Below are 25626 nucleotides of genomic sequence, written 5' to 3'. Positions count from 1 at the left end.
CCGCTGACAGCGATGGCGCTGGTTACAGAATCTGGACCCTAGTTTCTTATTCTCTTTTATGAGACTCTGATATTTGACTTCTGCTCACCATGTTATTAGGCTCTTTGTGTGAATGCTGCGCTTCTTCTTTTATTGATTTTATGGAGTTCCATTTTCTCTTCTATTTTAGTCTGTTCACTGCCCTGATCTCTGGAAAAGCAGTATAGCAAATCTTTTAAATGAACAAAAGATGTGAGGCTCAAATGTTCAGAGGTAACCTGAAGAGGACTCTTATTCATTGCGTTGCGTGGTCCTAAGCTCTAGCATGTTAGTGTCTTCAGAAAAGAAAAGAGGATCATGGGAAGAAGGGCGAAGAGAAAAGCCTACTCCATCAGCTTTAAATTACTTCTGTTGTTTAATTTTCAACAAATTGGTAAATTGGTGCTGTCTACACTTTTTGAAGATTATACACAAAAATCCCCTAAAACCAATTAAAAATGAACAAGGCCGTTTAAAATGTAATCTAGGAAATTCTATCTATATGTCTCTTTGTTCTTTGGAGACCAAAGCTTCAATTATAGGGGATGCTATTTTTTATTTTTTTTTAAACTATTCTTTTGTTTCAAAGACTGTATAGTCTGGTAGTAAAGTTTAATGTGGCCAATAAGCAGGCTAAGTTAATTCACTGTTTCAAGAATTTCCCTTTCTTCTGAAGTCAACAAGTATTGCTAAACAACCATTCCATAGCTTCAAATAGCTGGCACAGTACAGTAAAATCCATTTCCAAAGGCTATACATTATCTCATACTGCTAACACTGGAAATTAACCCGTTCACTGCAAAGTTCAAATATATGTGAACAGCTTCAGAGTAAATTCATATAAGCGATACATGTGAGGGGTAATTTTATAAGGGGGGGTTTCACAAGTATATGGCAGTGTAGGCATTCAAAATGTCACTTATATAATGACCCCTACATGCTCAGAGGACTTCCAGATGCAGCTGGAAGTCGGGGCTTTCCAAAACCTGCACAAACTACAGGAATTTGGAAAGTCCATCCGGGCACCCAGAAAGTCCTCTAGAAAGAGGACATGTCCGGATTTTCCTGGACATCTGGTAACCCTACCTAGTGTATCTGAATGTAGCTCACTTTGAGCTATTACTGAAAAAAAAGTGTGGCTAAATCCAAATAATTAAATAAATATAAGGAGAGGTCAATATGCATCCTGTGATAGTCGGTTAATCCTGAATATTGAATGCCAGGGCATTCGCAGGCAATGGCATTAAATATCTGGGCTATAGAAATTGCCTGGAAGCTAACTGTGTATTGGCCAATATTCACATCAATACACGGTTAGCTTTTTTTGCTGTCCTAACTTTTTCTGTTTACTTAAACGGCCCAGTCTAGCACCAACCAGGCAGTGCTTGGGTGGTCACAGGCAATATTCAGCCACATCAACTGCTTAAGTGCTACTGAATATTGCCAGATGGCCAGCTCAGGAGGGTTTAACCAGGCAGGAACCTCTCCTGCATGGTTTTTTGGATACTGAGCCCAAGAGCCTTTGCTTGTAATAATGATATGGCAGGAACATACACATTTGCTTGCCTGGGAGTGGTTCTATTTCCTCTTCTTTTTAACATGAAATGAAGGTCAGATGGGTTCCTCATAGCTCTTGATGCACTGAAGAGATATCTTGTCTCGTGCAGTTTTTTGTTTTTTTTAAAACATACACATTGACGGAATCCAGAAGCCACCAGCAACGGCATTGACCCAGCTGATGAACTGCAGACCCTTTAGACAAGTCTACAAACCCAGGGCGTGTTTACAGTTTTGGGAAACTCAGATAAACTTTGTCTGTCAGAGCAAGATATGTCAAATATCCACTCTCCCATATTTAGCCCGATATCCAAAAGCATAAGGGAGGAAGTTATTATTGAACTCTAAACCAGGATTATTAGTAACTAGCTCTCATTGCCTAAAATGGGACAAGTGACATGAGTTGTGGTAAAATAACCCATCTTAATGTAGCCCACTTTGATTTCTTCCCCTTTAAATGCCTAAAAAAATATTTAGGGGGTATACAGTAAATAAAGAAATATGGAGGGGCATTTTTGATATGATGTCTCAATCCAAGTTTAGACGTTTTGTGGAACACGCACAAAAATCCAATAGTAAACATGACCATTTTCAAAACAGGAAAATGCCCATCTTTTTGTTTCAAAAATGCCAAATGTCCTCAGTACAAAAATGCCATTGTTCTCAGTGTGTCAATCTTTTTGAACCATTAAAAAAAAAAAAAAAAAAAGTCCATAAGAAAATCACACAAAAAAAGTCATTGGGATGTAGGAGGGACCAGCATTTTTAGTAGTCTGGCTACACAGACATTCCAGCAGAGTAGTGGGGCACCCTCGGGCACATTGTAGTAAACTTCACATAAAAAGTCCCAGATACACATCTCACCATAACCCCCTTATATTGTATTGTGATCTCTCCAAAACTTAGCCAAAGCCTGCATGTTCAGTATATGTAGGTAGAATAAGATTAGGGTGGGGCTTAGTTAAAGTTATAATTCACTACACCACCCACTAGGCTACTCTACGAAACTGCTTGTTGCTCTAATAGGACAGATAAAGAACATATGGTCTATCCCAGTGGTCTCAAACTCAAACCCTTTGCAGGGCCGTATTTTGGATCTGTAGGTACTTGGAGGGCCTCAGAAAAAAATAATAAATGTCTTATTAAAGAAATGACAATTTTGCAAAAGGTAAAACTCTTTATAAATCTTTTTTTTCGGCTAAGTCTTAATAATAATATTGTCATTTATAGCTAAAGAGACATATGATCAAGAAACTTTTATTTTACTTTTGTGATTATGATAAACATACTGAGGGCCTCAAACTAGTATCTGGTGGGCCGCATGTGGTCCCTGGGCCGCAAGTTTGAGACCACTGGTCTATCCAGTCTTCCCATCCATACCATCTACTATCTCTTACTCTCTCTTAGAGATCCTATGTATTATGTAATTGTCCTATGTTTTCTTGAATTCCAAATACAGTTTTCATCTCCACAGATTCACCATCATTTCTGTGAAGAAGTATTTCCTCAGGTTACTTCTAAGTCTACCCTTTCACATTCATCATATGTCCTCTCATTCCAAAGCTGCCTTTCAACTGAAAGAGATTCACCTCCTGTGTATTTATGCCATGTAAATATTTAAACATCTCTATCATATCTCCCCCCCTCCCGCCTTTCTTCCAAAGTATACATATTGAGATCTTCAAGTCTATACCTATATGCTTTATGATGAAGACCAATAACCATTTTAGTAGCTGCTCTTTGGATCGACTCCATAGCTGTTTATATCTTTTTGAAGATGAAGTCTCCAAAAATTATACACAGTGTTCCAAATGAAGTCACACTAGAGTCTTATACACAGAGTTGGGCAAGTCACTTAGTAAAAATAATATATTAAAGTTACTAGTTACTGCAAGGAAAAAGTAATATATTACTGTTACTTGTTTAATGAAAGTAATATGTTACTTATAGTTACTTTTTAATTCTTGGATATAAACAGTTGTCTTGACATTATATAAAATTAATTTTAGCAACTGGAAATTCATCTACTATCAAAGAAAACATCTAAACAGAAAATGCTCAAGTCTTCAAATATAGGGATCCAGTACAAGAGATATATTTAAACCAAATAAGGAAAGAAAACATGGAAATATCTAGCATAAGAGCAGTGCGGAAATCAAACATTATCTATATTCATTAGTCTTTGGTTTGACAGCACCAGGCAGACCCTTCTTCTGGTGTCAATTCCAGCAAAGAAACAAAATCATGTTATATCAGAATGGTTGATCATAGAGTTCCAAGTTTTTGAAGGCAAATCCGTTATACTTCAAAAATAAGTGCCTTAATATGAGGAAACTGTTTCATTGATTATTTCATGAGATTTGCCATTTAGAAATAGGTGCAGTTCAGCAGCAATATCAATTCTGTCACTGCCATCAACGGTAGTTTAGGAGGTGAAGAATTTATGTGCATGACAGAAGAGCAGGACTTGGGTATGATTGTATGTGATGATCTTAAGGTGGCCAAACAGGTTGAAAAAGTGATGGCGAAAGCTAGAAGGATGCTAGGTTGCATAGGGAGAGGCATGGCCAGGAGGAAAAAGGAGGTATTGATGCCCCTGTATAAGACTTTGGTGAGACCTCATTTAGAATATTGTGTACAATTCTGGAGGCCACACTTTCAAAAAAGATATACTATATTTTTTGCATTATAAGACGCACCTGACCATAAGATGCACTCTAGATTTAGAGGAGGAAAACAAGAAAAAAAACATTCTGAACCAAATTGTATACTAATATATACCAGGCTCTGCACCCAGCTCCCCTCACTCCCTGCTAGGCTCTGCACCCAGCCCCTTTCCCTCTCTGCCCTACAAGGCTATCCAGCCAGTCCCTCTGCCTGTCAGGCTCTGTACCCTGTCCCCCCGCCCTGCCCTGTGCAGACAGATTTAGGTAACTTTACTGTAGTGGTTCTCAACTGGTGTGTAAACACCCCGAAGTGTGTCACATAGAGCCAACATACAAGTGAAGAGCAGCTCCAGTGGTGTGCAGGCATGGTGTGTAGGCACAGTGTAAAAGATGTTTTGCTGGAATCCCCTGGGATCTGCCAGATCTTTAATAGTAGCATCATCTGCCTCTCCCTAAGAATCCAGTTCTTTCAGCCCTTTGGTATCACCCCATCCCACTCCGAGTTCATTACCTTCTCATAATTCTGTCCCGCTCCCAGTCCTTCAAACCTCTCTATTCTTCCAGTGGTGGTAACAACTCACAGCTTGGGAAGTTGTGTCAGCCAGATAGGATGCAGCATAGTTGAATTGGGGGTCAGCCGAAACAGTGACTTACTGCTGCTGGAAGATGCAGGGCCCGACAGAAAAGAACGCAAAAGCTTCCTGGGCAAAGTGATCTCCTTCCAGGCTGGAAACTAGCAGAGCCACCCCCAATGCTCCTCACAGGTTAGAGTATCCCCGACTGGTTACAGTAGGAAGGCGGTAGCCACCGTTCTCGACCGCAGCAGGACCTAGGCTTGTGGTGCACTGACGTCACTCCCCAGCCGCATGCTAATCCTGGCCGGTTTGTGGCTGCCTGTCTCCACCAGTCCTTTAACATGCTTCTCTCCGAATGCCCTTTAACACCACATCAGTGCCTTGGCCCACTAGGTAGGCCAGCATGCTGCTACTGCTCACACTCCCCACTGAAAATGTCATTAGAATCTCCATACAGTTTGGAAGGTAGGGGGGGGGGCGGGAAAGGTTACATTTGTTCTATAAGATGCACCTTTATTTCCACCCACTTTTTTGAGGAAAAAAGTACGTCTTATGGAGCAAAAAATATGGCTAAAAGGATGGAGTCGGTCTAGAGGAAGGCTACTAAAATGGTATGTAGTCTTCATCATAAGGTGTATGGGGACAGACTTAAAGATCTCAATCTGTATACTTTGGAGGAAAGGTGGGAGAGGGGAGATAAGATAGATGTTTAAATACCTACGTAATGTAAATGTGCATGACTCAAGTCTCTTTCATTTGAAAGGAAACTCTGCAATGAGAGGGCATAGGATGAATTTAAGAGGTGATAGTAATCTAAGGAAATACTTTTTTACAGAAAGGATGGTAGATGCATGGAACAGTCTCCCAGAAGAGGTGGTGGAGACAGAGACTGTGTCTGAATTGAAGAGGACCTGGAATAGGCACATGGGATCTTTCAGAGAGAGAAACACATAATGGTTACCGTGGATGAGCAGACTGGATGGGCCATTTGGCCTTTATCTGTTGTCATGTTTCTATGTTTCTAAAAGAAGTAATCTTTATCACCACAATCACTACTGGATAAATCTAGTACAGTTTGTTCTGATGATAGTTTCACTGTTTTCATTGCTTTGAAAAGAAATTTTGCCTTCAATCCAACGAATTTGTAACCGTGGCAGCATAACTGCAGTTAGAATTAGAGAATGACACGGTGAAAAAATTGGTCCCCGTCACCGCCCCGTCCCCGTCTCACCATCCCCGTCACCGCCCCGTCCCCGTCTCACCATCCCCGTCACCGCCCCGTCCCCGTCTCACCATCCTCTTCACCGCCCCGTCACCGCCACTGCCATCCCATTCACCGCCCCGTCACCGTCACTGCTGCATACATAAAAGCCTCAAACGGGTACGATTTTATATACTTTTCTAATATCTCCCCTATGTATCTGCCATTGCCCCCCCCGTGTCCATATTCCATCCACATGGCATGTCCCCTTTTTGTCTCTGTCCCTATGCCCCAATGCACATAATTTCCCCTCTTTCTGTTACCTTCCTGTGTCCAGATTTCCCCTATCTTCCTCTTCCATACCAGTGTGTCTCTTCTTTTCAACCCCATCTAGCTTTTTTCCCTCTTTCTTCCCCCCCCCTGCTTCTAGCATCTGGCTCACCTGCCTGTCCTTCCCTTTCTTTCCTGCTGTGGGTTTTTTCTTTCCGTTTTCATCACCTTGGCCCAGAATCCTTTTCCCTTTCACTCCCTCCTTACAGTCTGAGCCGGGAACACTAGCGATCGCACGGTCCTCGCAGCCCCCACCCGCCTGCCCAATCGATCCTAGTGTTTAGCCAGCTCTCTCCCTTCTCCTCACCTTAATTTGCAGGCTTTCTTTTTCAGCGACCTGCACGCTTTCCCAAAGAGCCGCACACGCGCGGCTGCTCAGTGTTCAATCTTCTGCTCTGCTGCAACTTCCTGTTTCCGGTTGCGTCAGAGCAGAAGATCGAAACTGAGCAGCAGCGGGTGCGCGGCTCTCTGATAGCGTGCGGGTCGCCGAAAAAGAAAATCTACAAACTAAGGTGAGGAGAAGGGAGAGAGCTGACTAAACACTAGAATCGATTGGGCAGGCGGGTGTGAGCTGCGGGGACCGCGCGATCCTTCATGCCTCACTGCGGGGACAAGACCCATTCACCGCCCCGCGGGCGGTGAATGGCCTTGTCCCCGTTGCCGCAGCGACTGCTAGTTTTCTTCCCCGTTTTCGACGGTGACCCGCGGCTAAAATGCGGTGGCCGCGGGTAAACCGCCACCGTGTCATTCTCTAGTTAGAATCAAATCTTTGTGGCCAAGATAATGAACAAAATGCTTTTCAAGCCCACATCGAAGTGCACAAACTAGACGTGAGGCATATTTAAGGTCTATAACAACTTTAATCAGCTTTGTTTTCAATATGACCAAAGTGGGCAGAAAAAAGCCCAAATAACATTTAGCTTCAGTACTTAGGATGTCATGATATAGCAGTACTCACCCAGAAAAATTACTTCATGCTGTCTGGTTAAAATCAACAGTCAATTGAACAAGATTTTATTTATTTTTTGCTGGCATTGATGCCACTTCATCACGCTCAGGTTTGTGGCTTACCAGACACAATTGTACCTAACATAAATATTGTTATCTTTTTCACTTACTAAATCAAAAACTTAACAGAGTGCTTAAATGTCAAAGATCCAGTCATCTGTATCACCTCATACAATTTAACTCAAAAGGAAGCTTGCCGGAAACTGGAAGCAGCCCAATAATGGGCCTGGTGATACAAAAAAAGAAAAAAAATCTAGACATCACATTATTCATTACTTTTGCATGAAAGTAATAATTAGCTACTCATTACTTTTAAAAGTAATATATTACCATTGATATATTACTACCCAATACTGCTTATACAAAGGTGCCATTGTTTTCTTTTTCCCGTCATTCCTCTCGTTATGCACACAAACATCCTTCTAGCTTTTGCTGTTGCCTTTTCTTCCTGTTTGGCCACCTTAAGATCATCACATATGATTATTATGATCTAAAATTCTGGAGATGTAAATCTATCGCATGCATAGTAATTGTGGGAATTCTGAAAATCTGAGTAGCTAAGTGGGCCCCAAGAACTAGGCTGAGAAAAACTAACCTAATCATTAAAGCTGGAAGCAGTAAGGCATGGTTCAAGTATTATTTCTCCCACTGATGCTTCTTGTAACCCCGAGAAAGTTACACTCTCCCATTATCTCAGATTTGATCTTTTAGGGCTCCTTTTACGAAGCTGCGTAAGTGGCTTTATCACACGTGACTTTTTAGTGCGCAGTAACCCCTGCGCTAGCCAAAAAACTACCGCCTGCTCAAGAGGAGATGGTAGCGGCTAGTGCGGCCGGCAAATTAGCGCACGCTATTACACGCATTAAACCGCTAACGCGGCTTTGTAAAAGGAGCCCTTAGTCTCATTTGCATGAACTAATGTGTTAATACATATTAAATTTATTAATGTGAGTTAACATTTTACATAATGCAAGCTTCCTTATTCTATAACAGACCTATTTCCTAATTAAGCATATGTCTCAAATTATAACATGTTAATATGCATTAACATTCATTAAAGAGTATAGTTATCAATGAGAAAGACATGGGGGAAGCCACTGCTTGCCCTGGATCGGTAGCATGGAATATTGCTACTCCTTGGGTTTTGGCCAGGTATTAGTGACCTGGATTGGCCACCATGAGAACGGGCTACTGGGCTCGTTGGATCATTGGTCTGGCCCAGTAAGGTTATTCTTATGTTCTAATGTGGGTTATCATTTTTGTCACTAACTTGTGCTATTTTAGCTTGTGTATAAAATGAGACCTACCGTATTATGTCATGTATAATGCGCTGCCGTGTATAATGTGCACCCCAACTTTTAAAAAATAACGTAATACAAAAAACTGTATACCTATGTATAATGCGCAGGCATAATTTTCGATGTCCCTTTAATGTAAATGTGGCACAGCATAAGCTATATATGTTAAATCTTTGACAAGTTCTACGATTGATGGATAGGGAATTTAAATTCGGAACACATTGAACTATCTGTAAGTATTAGATATGAGTTCTAGACATTATATTCTATAAATTACAAACGTTAAAGTAATACCATAGGTAATTCAACACCTTCTAACTGAGCCCAGTTATCACGGTGTGTATGCCTATGTATAATACGCACCCAGAGTTTGACATCTTTTTTTCTTTATTTTGCTAATAGTCATATTGTAGGTCTCTGTCTATTCCATGTGTACATTCTCTTTAGGATTATTATTAAGCAGAGGGTCATACTATTCAGCGTAGGCTAAAGGATTGTTTCATCTTTTCCACAGCTTCCTTGTAGGAGGCTGCTGTGATGGTTTATTCCTGTCAATGAGAGACCCCTAGAGTCCATATGGATTTTTGAGTTCAATTTGGAGACAATAGGAGCTTTTATTTTTTTTCACTTACTTTTCTATCTTTCATTTGGAGACCTAATACCTTCAAGAATGATTCTTAGTGTTTGGTAAGAAGTTAACTTCTCATTCACACCCAGTGGCTATTGATTTATTTCTGCCTTTTATATTTTTGTTTTGGAAAACACTTTTTTTTTTAATGCAGCCTTGCTTTCCGCAGAAAGAGGATAGAGGAGCTTCAATTCATTTAGAATGCCACAGCACAATTGATAGAATGTTCTAAGCAACTTGATTACGTAGCACCATTCCCATCAAAACTTCAATGGTTATCAGTATAGAGCTAAATTTAAAACTCTGTATCTGATTTTCAAGGTTCTTAAAGGAAGTTGGTCAGAGTATTTGAGGAACAAGACATCTTTCTATTCACATCTAAAATCACTAAGGTCCTTCCAAGGGATAACGAAATGCCGATATTCAGCCTTTCATCGGTTAGGTTAGCTGATCAAATAGAATCACACAAATAGGAGTCCTATCTTTGGCCACTTTAACTTAAATGCCAATTTTTAGCCTTAACTGGTTAAGTGCTGGTTGGATACACATAGCTGGATTTTCAATGCTCGTGCCAGGACATGGCTGAACAATAAATATCCGGGCATAAAGCCAGTGACAGCATAAAAAATTGCTGACCACCGTCGAATGTATACTCCAAGGTATTCTAATTTTGTTATTGAAGACTACTCTAAGCTTTCAAACCTTTTCAGCCACCTGGTACCATGTGCTTGCTGTTATAATTGTGCAGCTACATTTACTGCCATCTTAAGAAGTAATATCAGCAGTCCAATAATGTGGCTACTTCAGTAAAGTCACTTGTGATGACTGATTGTCCATTCCTCTCATCCACCCTGACTTAACAGGAAACACAACTGCACCTCCGCCCTGTGGTTTCTCCATCTACCCCAGGACCCCAAGAACTCCCCTGGACTTACCTGTAAGCAATCCCTAGTGGTCCAGTGGGGCCTTTCTGCTTCTACCAACTCTGGCTCAACATGCAAAACGAATCACAAACCTAGCACTATTCTTTCATGGCTAGGGACTTTGGAAGTGACTTGTTTCACATGAAATTAATTTTATTTATTAATCATCCTACTTACCAGGGCAAACATTTCCAACATCAAGTCATACAAATGGCTTCTAAATCTCTCCAATGCACACATTTAAACACGTCACATACTTCATCACACAAACCAGAGAGCAATATCAGAGTAAGGAGAACCAATCCAAACACTTATTCAACCCCAAAAGCCTCAGTGTGTTTAAAGATAAAATTTAATGTTGTTCTTTGTAATTAAGTATCTTGGATTTTTTTCTTTAAACACGCTGATCCCTTTGGGGCTGAACCATTTACCGGTAGATGTTTCCAACCTGAACTTTTTATGGTTGAAAATGGGGTATAACTTTGGATGTTTTGGCAGTCTGGACATCCAAATAGACAATAATAACAAAAATTTGGATGTCTAGTTGTTTGGGTTTCAAAAATGGCCTTTTCTATGCCTCTTAATTTGGACATTTTGCAGGAAATGTCCAATGTCAAACTTAAATTTATAATAGTGAAGAAGACGAAACTCGAGTCGGGGGGACGGGAAATGAAGCGGATATATATATAAGAAACACCTTAGGATTTTAAGAGGCACTTTATTAGTTTGAACACAGTCACTACCGAGATTTAACAGGACCAAATCTAACAACAGACACCTCTCCATTCAGATAAGTACCATCAAGTATCTGAATATGTTCACGTAGGGAGGGGTCGGGGACTAGTGAGTGCGATGATGGTCCCCCTTGTTGAACTCTAAGTAGTGACTTCACTATTTAATGGGTTTAAGGTCTGAGCACATCACTATTATAAATTTATATTTATTCAAAGCTATAATAACTGTGATAATCAGTATTTTGCCAATTAATAGAATCACAGAGTAACATTGTATATTTCCCCATTGTTTCAATGTCAAACTTAGACATCCTATCGAAAATGGCCTTGCTTTTTGAAACAAGTTTCAATTTTCAATTAAGCTTTTGATAAAAAACTTAGGGACATTGAGGTCCTTTTACTAAGGCGTGCTAGCCATTTTAACGTGTGCAAAATATTAGTGCAAGCTAAACGCTAATGCATTCATTATAGTCTATGGACATGTTTGCGTTTAACGCGTGATAATAGCGCACACTAAATCGGCTAGTGCGCCTTAGTAAAAGAACCCCATTATTATTAAATAAAATGCATGAAGCATATTAAAAATAAATGTTTGGACTTATATTGGAAAAGTAAAAGTAAAAGAGAGAAAATATATAAATAACTAAATTCTCACAAAAAATATACATCCCAGTTCAAGAGAATTTAAATAAATAACATCACAAATTTAAATTAATATGTGCTCAGTGATGTGAACATACATGAAAGCCACTGGAAGGCTGGTAGATGTTCGACTCCTTACATCATTGCACAAGCCCTCCCTGCCTCCATCATAAATATACTGCAGTAATGGCAAATATTATGATAGCAGAAGCTGTAAAAAGTAAATTACTTATCTCAATAGATCTTTGTAGAATCATGCACTTTCCGAGACAGGGGTCACTGAGGCATAAAGTGCAATAACATCCTTAACCAGCTGGCATAAAAATGTGTGTGTGTTCTCAAGTTCCCCAAAAATCCTTAGTGAAAATCAAAATATATAGTCCAAAGTCAAAAACAACAAAATGCCCCCCCAAATATCAATAAAATTCACTTATATTGGACCAGTGAGCAAGCCTTGAGAAATTAATCTCATGTGAAACGAGTCACTTCCGAGGTCACTAGTGCTAGGTTTATGATTCATGTTATATTACTTACCCCTGCTTGAAAGCAGTCACCTAACAATTTGATTTATTCATATGTAAAATGGCACTCACTGAGCCCGTAATTAAGTGAGAGTATGGATGTGTACAGGGAAATAATGTTTGGTTCATTTTTAGTTCAGAACAGCTTGTCTCCTTACCTTCTCCCTACATCCAGGTTGCTGCCAGTCTTAAACTCCCCAACCTACCTGAGGTCTAATAGGCTGCTCTGGCCTACCTGTATTCCTGGTGGTCCAGATGGGGATAGGAGGAAAGCCCACTTACTCCTGCCTCTTATGGCTGAAATCTGAAAATGGCTACCACATCCATTATGGGGAGGGGGAGGAGGGTTTTGAGTCTCATGGGCTGAGGGGAGGGAGTAGGAAGGGGGGGGGGGGGGTTTACAGGAGCCAGAAGGGAGATTGGGGAAACTTAAATTTTAAAACCTAGTTATACAGATCCCAGTCGGTATTCAGTACTGAGCCTGCATAGATAAATGAGTAAATTTGAGACAGCTTTAAGTTGTCTTAAATTCACCCACTTATGTAGCTATGCAGGTCCTGGCACTAGGGTTGCCAGACATCATGGAAATCCCAGACATGATCTCTCTTTAAAGGACTGTCCGGGTGCCTGGATGCTTTTTTAAAAAAATGGGGGAGTCTATCCAGGTTTAGCCAGCTCTCCTGACTCACTCACCTACCTCCTCCCGGGGCCCGAACACTGTAATTTAACCTTCGGGCAGTTGACAGCAGCAACGAGGTGAGCCTGCTGCCACCAGCCTGCCCTTGAAGCCACCTCTCTTTAGGCCCCAACTACGTGGGAACAAGAAATCACTGCAGAGAGGCAGTTTCTGGGGCAGGATGGCGGCAGCAGGCTAACCCCATTGGTGCTACTGGCTGTCCAAAGATTAAATTACAGCAGCCTGGCCTAGGGAGGAGGCAGGTAGGGGAGTCAGGAACTACAGAGGTTGTGAGGGGAAGCAGCATCAGAGGTCGGAGGAGGGAGGAGAGGGGAGAAATCTGGAGAAACAGCATGGAGGGGGTTAGAAATACAGCACAGATGGATGGAGGGAGATAGGGCTGGAGAAACAGCATGGATGGAGGAAGAAAACAGCATGGAGGAGGCTGAATAAAAAGCATGGAGGGAGGGCTGGAGAAACAGAATGGAAGGAGAGAAGAAGGGCTGGAGAAGCATTATGGAATGGAAAGCGTGCTGGAGAAAAGAGCATTGTGTAGGGTAGTGCTGGATGGGAGGGAAAAGACAGAAACAGAAGGAGAAGGGGTTGGAAAGAGAGAAAAAGAAAGAAATAAGCACCCACAGGAGAGGGGTTTGGAAGAAGGAAGAGAGAGAGAGAGAAAGAGAAAGAAAGAGAGAGAAAGAGAAAGAAAGAGAGAGAAAGAGAAAGAAAGAGAGAGAGAAAGAGAAAGAGAGAGAGAGAGAGAGAGAGAGAGAGAGAGAATATGGGCAGGGTCATGTGTCCTCTTTTTTTGTCTTTACAAATATGGTAACCCTACCTGACATCTGCATAAACCTGGCTCCTCCCCAGTACTGCTCCCTGTACTGCCTCTGACTTGCCCACTTTTAACATGTGTGATCAGAGATGATATTTAGCAGCTCAGCCCTTTTCAGTACCACAGGTGAGTGGTTCACTGCGATTTAAGTTGGCCGGAGCCTTACTTGCTTGCTTAAATTGCTTTCAATATCAGCTGGTATATTTTTAAGGTACAATAGGGTTTGGGAGGAGAAACTGTGCCTCTCTACTGAGGGAGAGAGCTACTCTTTTGGAAATGATAGAAGGCAGGATTACAGATGGCATATAAGTTGTTCATCTTATTTCAAAAGTAGAAAAAAACTGCCTATCAATTGAATATAATATATAGAACCACCAAAATAAACCAAAATGACACTGGAGATAATTTCTTTTTTTTCTCTATTTATAGACGGGAACAAGCCTCAGAATATTGAGTATTAAATTTTCACCCATTCAAAAGAAAAAAAAAGAAATTATCTCCAGTGTCATTTTGGTATATTTTGGTGGTTCTATATCTTTTATTTCAGTCATTACCAAATACAAATATCTCTATTTCAGCCTCTACTTTTAGCTGGTTATTCTCTATTTATGCTATTGATGACTGAATTTAGTACTACAAGGATCAGCTTAGCAGGTTCCTTTTTCAGATACATGCATGTAAATTCTAATTATTGCCATACTGGTCCATCTAGCCCAATATCCTGTTTCCACACTGGCCAATCCAGGTCACAAGTACCTGGCCAAAACCCAAATAGTAGCAACATTCCATACTTCTAATCCAGGGTAAGCAGTAGCTTCCCCCATATATATCTCAAAAACAGACTATGGACTTTTCCTCCAGGAACTTGTCCATACATTTTTTTAAAACCAGGTACATTAACCGCTCTTACAATATCCTTGGGCAATTGCAGATTGGCTTGTTTTTCAATTAAGTTGCATGTGCAAATTGGCTATGTGGCCAAATCTGTGTGTACAACTCAAAGCATGATATATATATAGAATCCGGGGGATATGACTGGATTATATAAATGGTGCTTAAAATTCAGGACTGAAAGAAATCAGCACTAAATGGTATTCCATAATGGGCATTCTGGGATCAGCACCCTTTACAAAATAGCATGTAATGCTGGGATCTATGTCCAACTTTGGGCATGAGGATTTACACCAGTGGTTCCCAACCCTGTCCTGGAGGAACACCAGGCCAATTGGGTTTTCAGGCTAGCCCTAATGAATATGCATGAAGCAAATTTGCATGCCTATCACTTCCATCATATGCAAATCTCTCTCATGCATATTCATTAGGGCTAGCCTGAAAACCCGATTGGCCTGGTGTTCCTCCAGGACAGGGTTGGGAATCACTGATTTACACCATCTGAAACCTAATGCAAATCCTGACACATAAGCTAAGTACAGATTCCTGGTATTCAGTAATACTGTACAAATCTTTAGTGAATGACCTTGACCCACCCATGCCCTTTGGAGTTCCACACTATAAAATTTGTGCATAAATATTTTTAGAATTACTACTACTATCCATTCATTCGTGTCCGACCCTTGGATACTGTGTAGGCCAATCCTCACCATGCTTCCCTGTTTTCCATGGCTTCATTCAATTGCTTGATGTTCATTCCCATGTCATTCTTGATGGTATCTAGCCAACAGGCCTTTGTTCTCCCCTGCTTCCTTTTACCAATCACCATTCTGAGTAGCACCTCCTTTTCTAGTGAATTTGCCCTCATCACATGTCCAAAATAGGTCAGTTTATGTTTGGTAATTTTGCCTTCCAGGGACAACTCTGGGTTTATATAATCAAGAACATCTTTGTTGGCAATCCTAGCTGTCCATGGGATTCGTAGAAGTCTTCTCCAGCGCCACAACTTGAAGGCGCCAATTTTTCTCATATCTTCTTTTGTGAGTGTTCATGTCTCGCAGCCATATGTCACAATTGGGAAATACAATGGCAGTGATCAGTCTTTGTTTGATGGTGATTGAGATGTCCTTGCACTTCCATATTTGGTCCATGTTTCCATGGCTGCATGCCCCAGAGTTAACCGATACTTGATCTCTGCTGTCGAACCACCACTGTGATCAATGAGGGACCCAAGGAAAATGAAGCTGTCAACCACTTCTATTTCTTCATTGTTGATATTTATGTGGACTTTCTTGTTAGCGGTAGTTATGATTTTGGTCTTCTTGATGTTCAGGTAAAGTCCCATCTTCTCACTTTCTTTTTTCAGCTTCAGGATCAACTTCTTGAGGTCCTTCTCACTCTTTGCCAGCAGGACAGTATTATCTGTGTATCTCAGATTCTTCCGCCTATTGTCACCCCAACACATTATTTCTGCTTAGAGGTTGAAAAGAAAAGGAGAGAGGATGCATCCTTGTCTTGTGCCCTTTTTGATCTTGAACCATTCTGTATCTCCATGCCTGGTTCACATTGTAGCTTCTTGATCATAGTAGAGTGATCTGATTAACCTGATCAGGTGTTCTGGCACTCCTACCTCACTCAGTGCTTCCCAAAGCTTGTCATGTTCAACACAGTCAAAAGCCTTGGTATAATCAATGAAGCACAAGTAGAGCTTCTTCTGGTACTCCCTTGCCTTTTCTATGATCCACCTCAAGTTTGTGATGTGATCATGGGTCCCTCTGACCTTACGGAATCCAACTTGGGCATCAGGAAGTTCTTGATCAAGGATGATGGCCAAGTGCCTCTGGATGATTTTTAGAAGCACCTTGCTGGCATGGGGGATCAGGAGAATTGATCTATAGTTGGTACAGTCCCTGGCATTGCCTTTCTTTAGCAGTGGGATAAAAATTGATCTTTTCCAGTCCTTTGGCCATGTGCAGGTCCTCCAGATCTTCTGTCAGTATGCTCTTAGGACCAATTTGAGCAGCTCTGCAGGGATTCCATCAATGCCAGGTGCTTTGTTGTTTGGCAGCTGCCTCAGTGCCTAATCCATTTCACTTTCTAATAGGTCTGGTTCTGCTTTCTTTTGATCCCCAAGCTCTTCAGGGTAGTCAGTACTGGTGCTGATGTATAATTTCTCTGTGTATTCTTTCCAACTCTACTTGATGTCTTGCTGGTTGCTAATTTAATTCTCATCACAGTCTTTGATGGTTGATTGGCATGCTAAGAAAGGCTTTTTCACTTGTTACACCATGGCAAATAATTCCCTGGTATGGCCCTTCTTATAGGCTTCTTTGAGGTTTATACATCGAGTATTTAGAAAGTTGCTCTTGTTTTTACTAGCTGCTCTTTGGAAATCAGCATTGATTTGCTTCGTCTCATTCAACCTGCCCTAAGCCTTTGCCTCTCTGCAGTGGCGTAGCGAGGGTGAGAGGTGCCCAGGGTGGCAGCGCATCTCCCCTGCCCTTTTCTTTGTCCCCTGTTCCTTCCCTGCTCCCCCTGCTACATGCGTACCCCCTTCCCTTCCCCCATACCTCTAGTTTTTCACTTCCACAAGCAACAAGAATGTCAACGTGCTCCCCGCGACCCCCATTGTCTCTCCCGCTAATGTCACTTCCTATGCGAGGCACCCGGAATTGACATCAATGGAAGAGAGATGACAAGGTCACAAGGAGCACGTTAAAGCTTTGCTCGTGGCAGTGAGTAGCTAGAAGGGAAGGGGAGGCATGCGCTTGGTAAGGGGAGGAGAGGGAAGAGGCGGGGTGGAGAGAAGGAGGGGTGCCCCCGCCCCCACCAACATGGCACCTGGGGCAGACAACCCCCTCTTACTAAGTCACTGCCTCTCTGCTCTTATTAGCAAATCAAAAATGCTACTAATGAATGCCAGTAATTAATTGTTAGTATCCAGTTATTAGTGCTCATTACCCAATTTAGTTGTGCAAGTTATCTTAGGCTGATGCACACCATTTAGAAATCTGGCCAATATTTCATAACATATGCACATGAACTCAACACCCCTCTGTCCTAAGTTCTGGAACTACCTCTGCACTGTCAAATAAATGTATGCCAAGCTGTCTTATAATAAGTCTTTTCCATGCATAAACCTCTGTTTTACACTCAGAAATGACTTATAAAATTGACCCCTTTAAGCAGAAAGAAAATGAGTCATCTTTAAACTTCCTCATGAATCATAGCATAATTTCAACATATACACATAACTGGATGTAAGCCTACTACTCTTATAATTCCTAAATCTATCTCGTCTTTTTAGAGTTAGGTCAACATTTCAAGTGTGAGGGGCCATGTTTCAAAAATAAATGGGTTTGAGTTCTTACAGCACTTCAGTGTTTTAAATCTGCAGTCGTTTCAAACTCACCCCAGCCTTTGGTTTAGCTCCAGAAGTTGTCAGATGACTGGTGGATGCCAGGTCAGCATACAAACCATGAGTCACTGTCTTTGGAGTCTGATTTAGCAACCCACTGTCTCTTGCATTTTCACATCCAGTTTCTAAATCCTATCAAACAATTCACAGTTTTATTTCCATTTGTGATACTGTAAAACTGTATGTCTGGTCTTCTCTCTCTCTCATATGCACACATATATGAAAAGCATTGCCAGGCAAAACAAAATTGTATGGTTAATGTTCAGTAGGAATTATGCGCTCATTTACCGGCTGTGTGATATTCTATAAATATGCACCAAGATTCTATACCAGGGGTGGGCAACTCTGGTCCTCGAGGGCTGGAATCCAGTCAGGTTTTCAGGATTTTCCCAATGAATATGCATTGAAAGCAGTGCATGCAAATAGATCTCATACATATTCATTGGGGAAATCCTGAAAACCCGACTGGATTCCGGCTCTCGAGGACCAGAGTTTCCCACCCCTGTTCTATACCAGTGATTCCCAACCCTGTCCTGGAGGAACACCAGGCCAATCGGGTTTTCAGGCTAGCCCTAATGAATATGCATGAGAGAGATTTGCATATGATAGAAGTGATAGGCATGCAAATTTGCTTCATGCATATTCATTAGGGCTAGCCTGAAAACCCGATTGGCCTGGTGTTCCTCCAGGACAGGGTTGGGAACCACTGTTCTATACTATAATACACTATGCAGAAACTTTCTAACCAAAAAATCTTTCAGTCAGCATTTTTTTTTTTTTATATATTTTTTTATCATTTGTTACATCAATAACAAAAATCAGGAAAAGCAAAAGAAACAATTTAAAATTCACAATTAAGACTTATGCCAAGTCCACATTAACAGGGGCCGCTCAATACAGAAAGTAAAAATTTTTCTAGGAAACTATATATAATATCATCCTTTGAATGCAAAATGATCATATCCAATATATCCTTAAACTTCTTCAACAACTACATTAGTATCTGAAACTTTCAGTGAAACTTTATCAATCAAAAAATTCTCCAATTGTGACGGATCCACAAAAACAAATTTATCCGCTTTATAGTTTACAATACACTTGCAGGGAAATTTTAAAAAGAAAGTAGTTCCCACTGCTATAACTTTAGGTTTAAGCTGTAGAAACTGTTTTCTCCTATGTTGTGGCTGTCTGGACACATCAGGAAAAATCATTACCAGTAGTTGTTGTCCACAAAACAAGGCCTGTTTATTCACAAAATACAATTTAAGTATAAGTTCAGTCAGCATTTATGATATAGACATAATCAAAATAGCATTGACATTTCAACATTGTCATTTCATATTACGACGTTGATATCAAAAATATCTGATTTTGATATTTTTTTGATTATTTGGATTTTCCCCATTTGGATTGTTTGTTTTCAACAAGTGTACATGGCGATGGTTTGTCTTTTTTTCTTTTCTAAGAAGTTTTATATCCTGTCATATCCCTTATCTCAGGTTCAGAGTGGGTTACATAAAAGATAAAGACATAATAAGTACATAGATCATACATAATTCATAAAACAGGAATCACATACAATCTTTACATAACAATCCAAACTTTAACCCCTTCATTTACAAAGCCGTACTGTTTTTAATGCCACAGTAACAACTCCAAAGCTCATAGGAATTATATGAGCGTCGGAGCTGTTACCACCGCAGCTGCGCTAAAAATGCTAGTGCGGCTTTGTAAAAGGAGGGGGGTAAATATATATTTTTTAGTAAGTTCATCTTTAAGCTCCTGAAACCAACTGTGCAGTTCCTGTTGCAGATGCGGCAGGGAGTTCTCCGAGGGCTGATCCGCTGCTGTTCTGCCAGCACGTTATGACGCCATCTTGGGATCAGGTTTAGAGAGCCCACTCGGCAACGGCGAAGAGAAAGTTTTAATATCGAGTTGCTTCTTTCGGTTAGCCATCCCGCCGCTTTCCTGCCACACTAGTCTATTCTCAAATCGGCAGGAAAGCTAAAAATCACATGGGATGACAGGGGCTCATTTAAAACAGCAAAATGAACATCGGGGGCTGCGGAGCTATCTCTCTAGGCTGCCATGAGCCACGATGACATCATTTCCTCCTACTTTTTTTTTAATTATTTTTTTTTTTTAAGTCTTAAAAGATATCATGCAAAGAACTTACACAAATAGGGGAGGGACATTAAGGTGGGCAGACTAGATGGGCCGTGGGCCCTTATCTGCCGTCTATTTCTATGTTTCTATGTTTCTATGTAAATATCCAAAGGTAGTGAATTCCAAGCCTCAACTATACTATAACAATATTGACGAATACTTTTAGACTTAATATTTTTAACTGATGGAAAATATAGTAGTAATCATTCCTGACTGAAATAACCAATATTCAATGACACTTACGAGAGGCTGCGGAAAAGTTCTCAACCCAACCAACAAAGTTGGGGGCAGTCTCCATCAAGGGCTATATGCTTAGTCCATTGATTTTGTACTTTTTTTGTTCCATCAGAAAAATACAGAACAAAAAAGGTGGAAAATCGCTGGACAAAGTACTATATATAGCCCTCGATGGAGATTGCCCCAGCTTTGTTGGTTGGGCTGAGAACTTTTCAGCAGCCCCTAATACTTTTCATGTGATCTTTCAAATGTGCAGAGTTTGGGAAGATCATGGGTCTATAATCTTTGCATGTACTTTCATATACTACTTTTCTATGGTTACAATCAAAGTAGTTTACATATTATATAAAGGTACTTATTTTGTACCTGGGACAATGGAGGGTTAAGTAACTTGCCAGAGTTATAAGGAGCTACAGTGGGAATTGAACTCAGTTCCCTTGGTTTACTACCCACTTCACTAACCATTAGGTTACTAATCCACTAAAATAGATGACGGCATTTAGACAAGATCTATGGTGTAAGTACTTGTACCTAAACTATAAGCACATACTTGACCTGTTACCCTAGTCAGTGATGTAGTAAGGGAGGAAGAATGGGGGTGGGGTACCAGCACCAGCCAGGGCACCGTCTTGTTGGGGGTGCCAGCACCTCTCGACTCCCCGATGCCCTGCTCACGCTCTCCCTCCACATACCTCTTTAAATCTTCACCAGTGTGAGCAACTACTCTGGCCTGCTGCTTGCGTCGGCCTGGCTCTCTCTGAAATCACTTCTGGGTTGGGGGCCAGGAATTAATGTCAGAGGGAAAGCCAACACCGGCGCAAGCAGCAGGCCAGTGAAGCTGCTCACACTGGCAAAGATTTAAAGAGGCACCAGGGGTGGAAAGGGAAGGGCACAAGTGGGGCATGTGGGGCATGGAAGGAGCGGAAGAGGGGCGTGGAAGGAGCGGGAGGGGTGCAGAAGGAGCAGGGGGAGAGGCAGAGAGGAGGGCATAGGGGTGCACCACTGCCCCGGGCATATTTTACCCTTTGCTAAGTCACTGACCCTAGCATTCTATAAAATAAAAGTATCCACCTACTTTACTTATAGAGAAAGCTCAAAATGGACATGATCTTTATGCATAAAAATATTTGGAATTACTATCTGAGCCTCTGACTTTGAGTTTCACACAGGTTTATACTTTCAAAAGTCCACAAAGCTTTTTATGAGCGCTGTTGATTTTCTTCACAATATCTCCTGCTCAGTGCATATGTGACCCCTGAGGCAGGCGTTTGATATGCCGAAACACAGTGCTGTGTCAAGTCTATAACTTTGTAGATTGATGCAATAAATGTATGGTTTTATTGATCCTCTTGAGTACTTTTCATTTTGAAAGGCAGTTGTCCCATCCCATTCCAACTACAAAACCTTAGCACAGCTGAGTAAATAAGGCCCTGAGGTAATTGCCATCAAGCTAAACCAAAAATAGGAACAGTTTCATAGGTCAAATTAGGCAAAATTGTTACCAACATATATGACACAGCTCATGGAAATTCAGTGGAAACATAGAATACAACTTATATACAAAGAGACATAAACAGAAACCCCCTAAAGAGGAACAATATTCAAAGGCAGGACCTTACCGAATAGAATTATGACCTGTGTGACCTGCCCCATAGAACTCCCACCTCCACCCACTATGTAGAAGCCAAGCAGAGGAGTGATTGGATGGGAAGCAATATTGGCACCCTGTGAGACCTTACTACTTACACAGCCCTTGGTACGGCTCTGTTCAAAAGCACTTATCCAGTGAGCAGTCCCTGCAGCCTGGAGAAGAGTCAATGAAAGGGATATTCAACGGCACTAGAATGTGTTGCTGAAAATTTCCTCTGACCAACTCAACACTCTCTGTACAATCTGAGAATGGTCTGCTCTGAATGCTGCTGCTTCTCTACACAAGTGTGCTTTGGATCTTGTGCCCACCAGCCAAGTGTCCCCTGAGGAAGGCAATTTTTGTACACGTCGAAACTGGGATTCTTTTTGGGGTTATTTGATTCAAATAAAGGTTTGATCATTGGTTGAAAAGACGTCTCCCTTATTATTACTATTATTGACTTATTATATATGATATATTTATGTATTGTACTATTGAAGATAGGAAAATCAATAAAGATTAAAAAAAAAAAAAGATGTCTCCCTTACCTTTCTGTTTTGTTTCTGCCCAGAGAACATCATAATACTGTCTGGATAGTGCTGAGAAGCAATGGCGTACCAAGGGCATGGCAGAGGGGGAGGGGGCAGACCGCCCCAGATATACGCCCTAGGGAGGTGCACAGCCGGCTGGGTCTGGAACCTCCTGGGACCTGCACTTCAGCGCGGCTGCCGGTCCACCCCCCGCGGCCAAGAAAAAGGCTTAGGAGCCTGCGGGAGCAGCGAAAGCGTCCTTTAAGAAACACCCTCCCAATCTGGTTCTATCCCACCTCCTTTGTGACGCCACCGGACAGTGTTCTCAGCCATTGATCCGGTGGCGTCACGTAGGGGGCGGGAGAGAGCCAGATCGGGAGGGTGTTCCTTAAAGGATGCTTTTGCCACTTCCGCCAGCTTCTTAGCCTTTTTCGAACCGTAGCAGTGATATACCAAGGGCGGGTCAAAAAAAATGATGGGCCAGGGAGGTCTGTGTGTGTCAAAAAATGATGGGCTGGGGGGTGTCAAAAATGATGGGCCCCGGGTGTCACATACCCAAGGTATGCCACTGCTGAAATGGTCAGAGGAAATTTAAGATGGTTAAGAATGTAGGAGATAGTATCCTTGATCTTCTTCTGAAATGTTACAAGTTCATTTCTTCAAAATATCATTTCCACAACACTAAGAATATCCTTGGATGTCAATCTCCTTCTGATCCTTCTCACAAGTATTCCATGAAGCATCTTTACCTTTCAAGGACCCTCTCTCAAACATTCCATCTTTATAAGTACCCCTTCCACCAACATAAGTACCCATCCCTCCTCCCTGGTCTTCCTATACCCTCTGTTAACTAGCATCTCCAAGTCAGGTGGCATCATTTTATATTGCTATAACCCTAGCTCTGAACTAGCAATGCCTAGAAGTATCATATACTCTGAAGTACAAATGGATGACATATACTATCAGCTCCAAGAGAGGACTGGTCTGAAGAGTGGGGAGGTCCTTAAGTTGACAGGGGAAACTTACCTCATGTGCATTTATACCATGTAGGTATTTAAACTTTTTTATCATATCTTCTCTCTTCCACCTTTCTTTTAAAGTATACACATTGAGATCTTTGTATGTCCCCATACACATTATGACAAAGATCACCAACCATTTAGTAGATGTCCTCTGGATCAATTACATTCTATTTATACCTTTTAGAAGGTGTAGTCTCTAGAACTGTGTATAATAGTCTAAATAAAGTCTCACCAAAGCCTTTTGCATGAGCATTATTATCTCCTTGTTCTTATTGGCCATTTCTCTCCCTGTTCACCCAATCATCCTTCTTGCATTTGCCATCACCTTTTCTACCTGTTTAGCCACGTAAGATTATTATATATGATCACCAAGTCCTGTTCCTTTGACATGCACAAAAGTTCTTCACCCCCTAAACTGTACTGTTCCACTGTGTTTTTGCAGTTCAAATGCATGCCCTGCATTAAATCTTAGATGCCAAATTTGCTTCGCTAGGACCTTCCTTATGTTATCTACACCATCAGGGGTGTCTATCCTACTGCAGATTTTGATATCATCTGCAAAGAGGCAAACTTTTCCAGGCAGCCCTTCAGCAATATCACAAAAAAAAAGAAAAAAAAACTGGCTCAAGAACCAACCCTTGCAGCAAACCACTGGTAACATCCCTTTCTTCAGAGTACGCTCCATTTACTAATACCCTTGGTCGCTTTCCACTCAAGCAGTTCCTAACTGAGTCCATCACTTTGGGCCCATAATGAAGGCACTCAGTTTATTTATTAGATACCTGCGTGAAACAGTGTGAAAACTTTACTAAAATTTAAATACAGGAAATAGAATGTGAAATACATCTAAATAAATTAATAAATTCAAAAAATATACAATAATCCCATTGTTAGGGGTTCCCCCTAGTCTAAACATCTCATTAATTTAGGGCTAATTAGTACAGAGAAGACCAAACATGTATTGCTTCAGGATTATGAGAAGGTGTGAGATATATAACTGCAGAACAGTTCATCCCATGTGATCTGAGTTGCATGATATCGTCATATCATAAACATAGGAACCAGCTTTGTGGTGCTGTGGGTGCTTGAGCACTTGGGCACCTCCAATGACTGAATAAACTACTTGACTTTATCCACTGGGTTTAGTACATTGACTTTATCCATTGGGTTTGAACAGTTGGCCCTTATGATCTAGGTCATGATATCAAAAGGTAAGCTCCCCTACAAACTGCAGGGACACTATTTCTCCCCACAACATTCCTGTAGAGCACATTTTTAAAGGCATTGCTCCTTTTCATATGCTTAGTATAATTATTTTGGAACACTAGACTCTAAAATCCTACGTATGGCACATGGGAATCACCACAGTTAATATTAATGGATCTTTTTTTTTTTAGTTCAATCATCTTTATTGAAAGTTTTCAACATATACAAAGCAGGAAGGCAACAATGACCAATATATTAAGCAGATATTAACAAAAGGTATACAGTTCAGACATTATTGCCATTAAGAGAAACCACCTATAAAAAGCCTTTGTTGGTCTCTTTTGGGGTTATGTATCAAACAGATCTTTTCTTCTGGGCTGGCCTTCTTATCAAGTAAAAGCTCAGCAATATTCTTTAAAACCGTTGGGTACAGTGTAAAATGCATGCATGACTTGCCACAACCTTGTTATTTAGTATTTCCTGTGACTCTTAGACTTTACTCCCACTTTCTGTCTTAGGGGACCATTGTAACTGATGTCAACAACATCTGCAGGCTCTTATGTACTGACATCACCCTTTAGCAATTCCACTGTGAACCATATATCATGTAGGAATTCAATTACAAGTGAGCTCATTATTTGCCCAAAAAGGAAAACATTATATTGCTTAACATTTTGGCCCAGATTCTCTAAAAGTGCGTCCCGATTTTAAGCAGCTGTAGGCGTCCTACAGCTGTCTAATCAGCCAATCGGGATGCACGTTTTTTTTAAAAAAATGCTCCCCAGGCAGGCCTGAAGGCGCCTCCGGGAGCCTAGGGAGACCCGCAAGATGCCTAAGCTCGTCTAAGGGCCTTAGGCGGGCCTTAGGCTGAACCTAGGCGGCCCTACGCATCTCCCTAGTAGATGAGAAGCTTAAAA

The 25626-nt window shown here is 41.2% G+C and overlaps 1 protein-coding gene across 1 annotated transcript in view; it reads right to left on the bottom strand.

Moving 5' to 3' along the window:
* Positions 1 to 25626, bottom strand: part of DLC1 (DLC1 Rho GTPase activating protein) — a 691613-nt gene that overhangs the window by 484475 nt on the left and 181512 nt on the right. The window contains 1 exon segment of the mRNA XM_033944479.1: positions 17913 to 18050. Coding sequence (XP_033800370.1) covers positions 17913 to 18050 — 138 coding nt within the window.

This window comes from Geotrypetes seraphini, chromosome 1 (assembly GCF_902459505.1).
Source record: "Geotrypetes seraphini chromosome 1, aGeoSer1.1, whole genome shotgun sequence".
NCBI lineage: Eukaryota > Metazoa > Chordata > Amphibia > Gymnophiona > Dermophiidae > Geotrypetes > Geotrypetes seraphini.
This window is presented reverse-complemented; position numbering and strand designations above follow the sequence as displayed.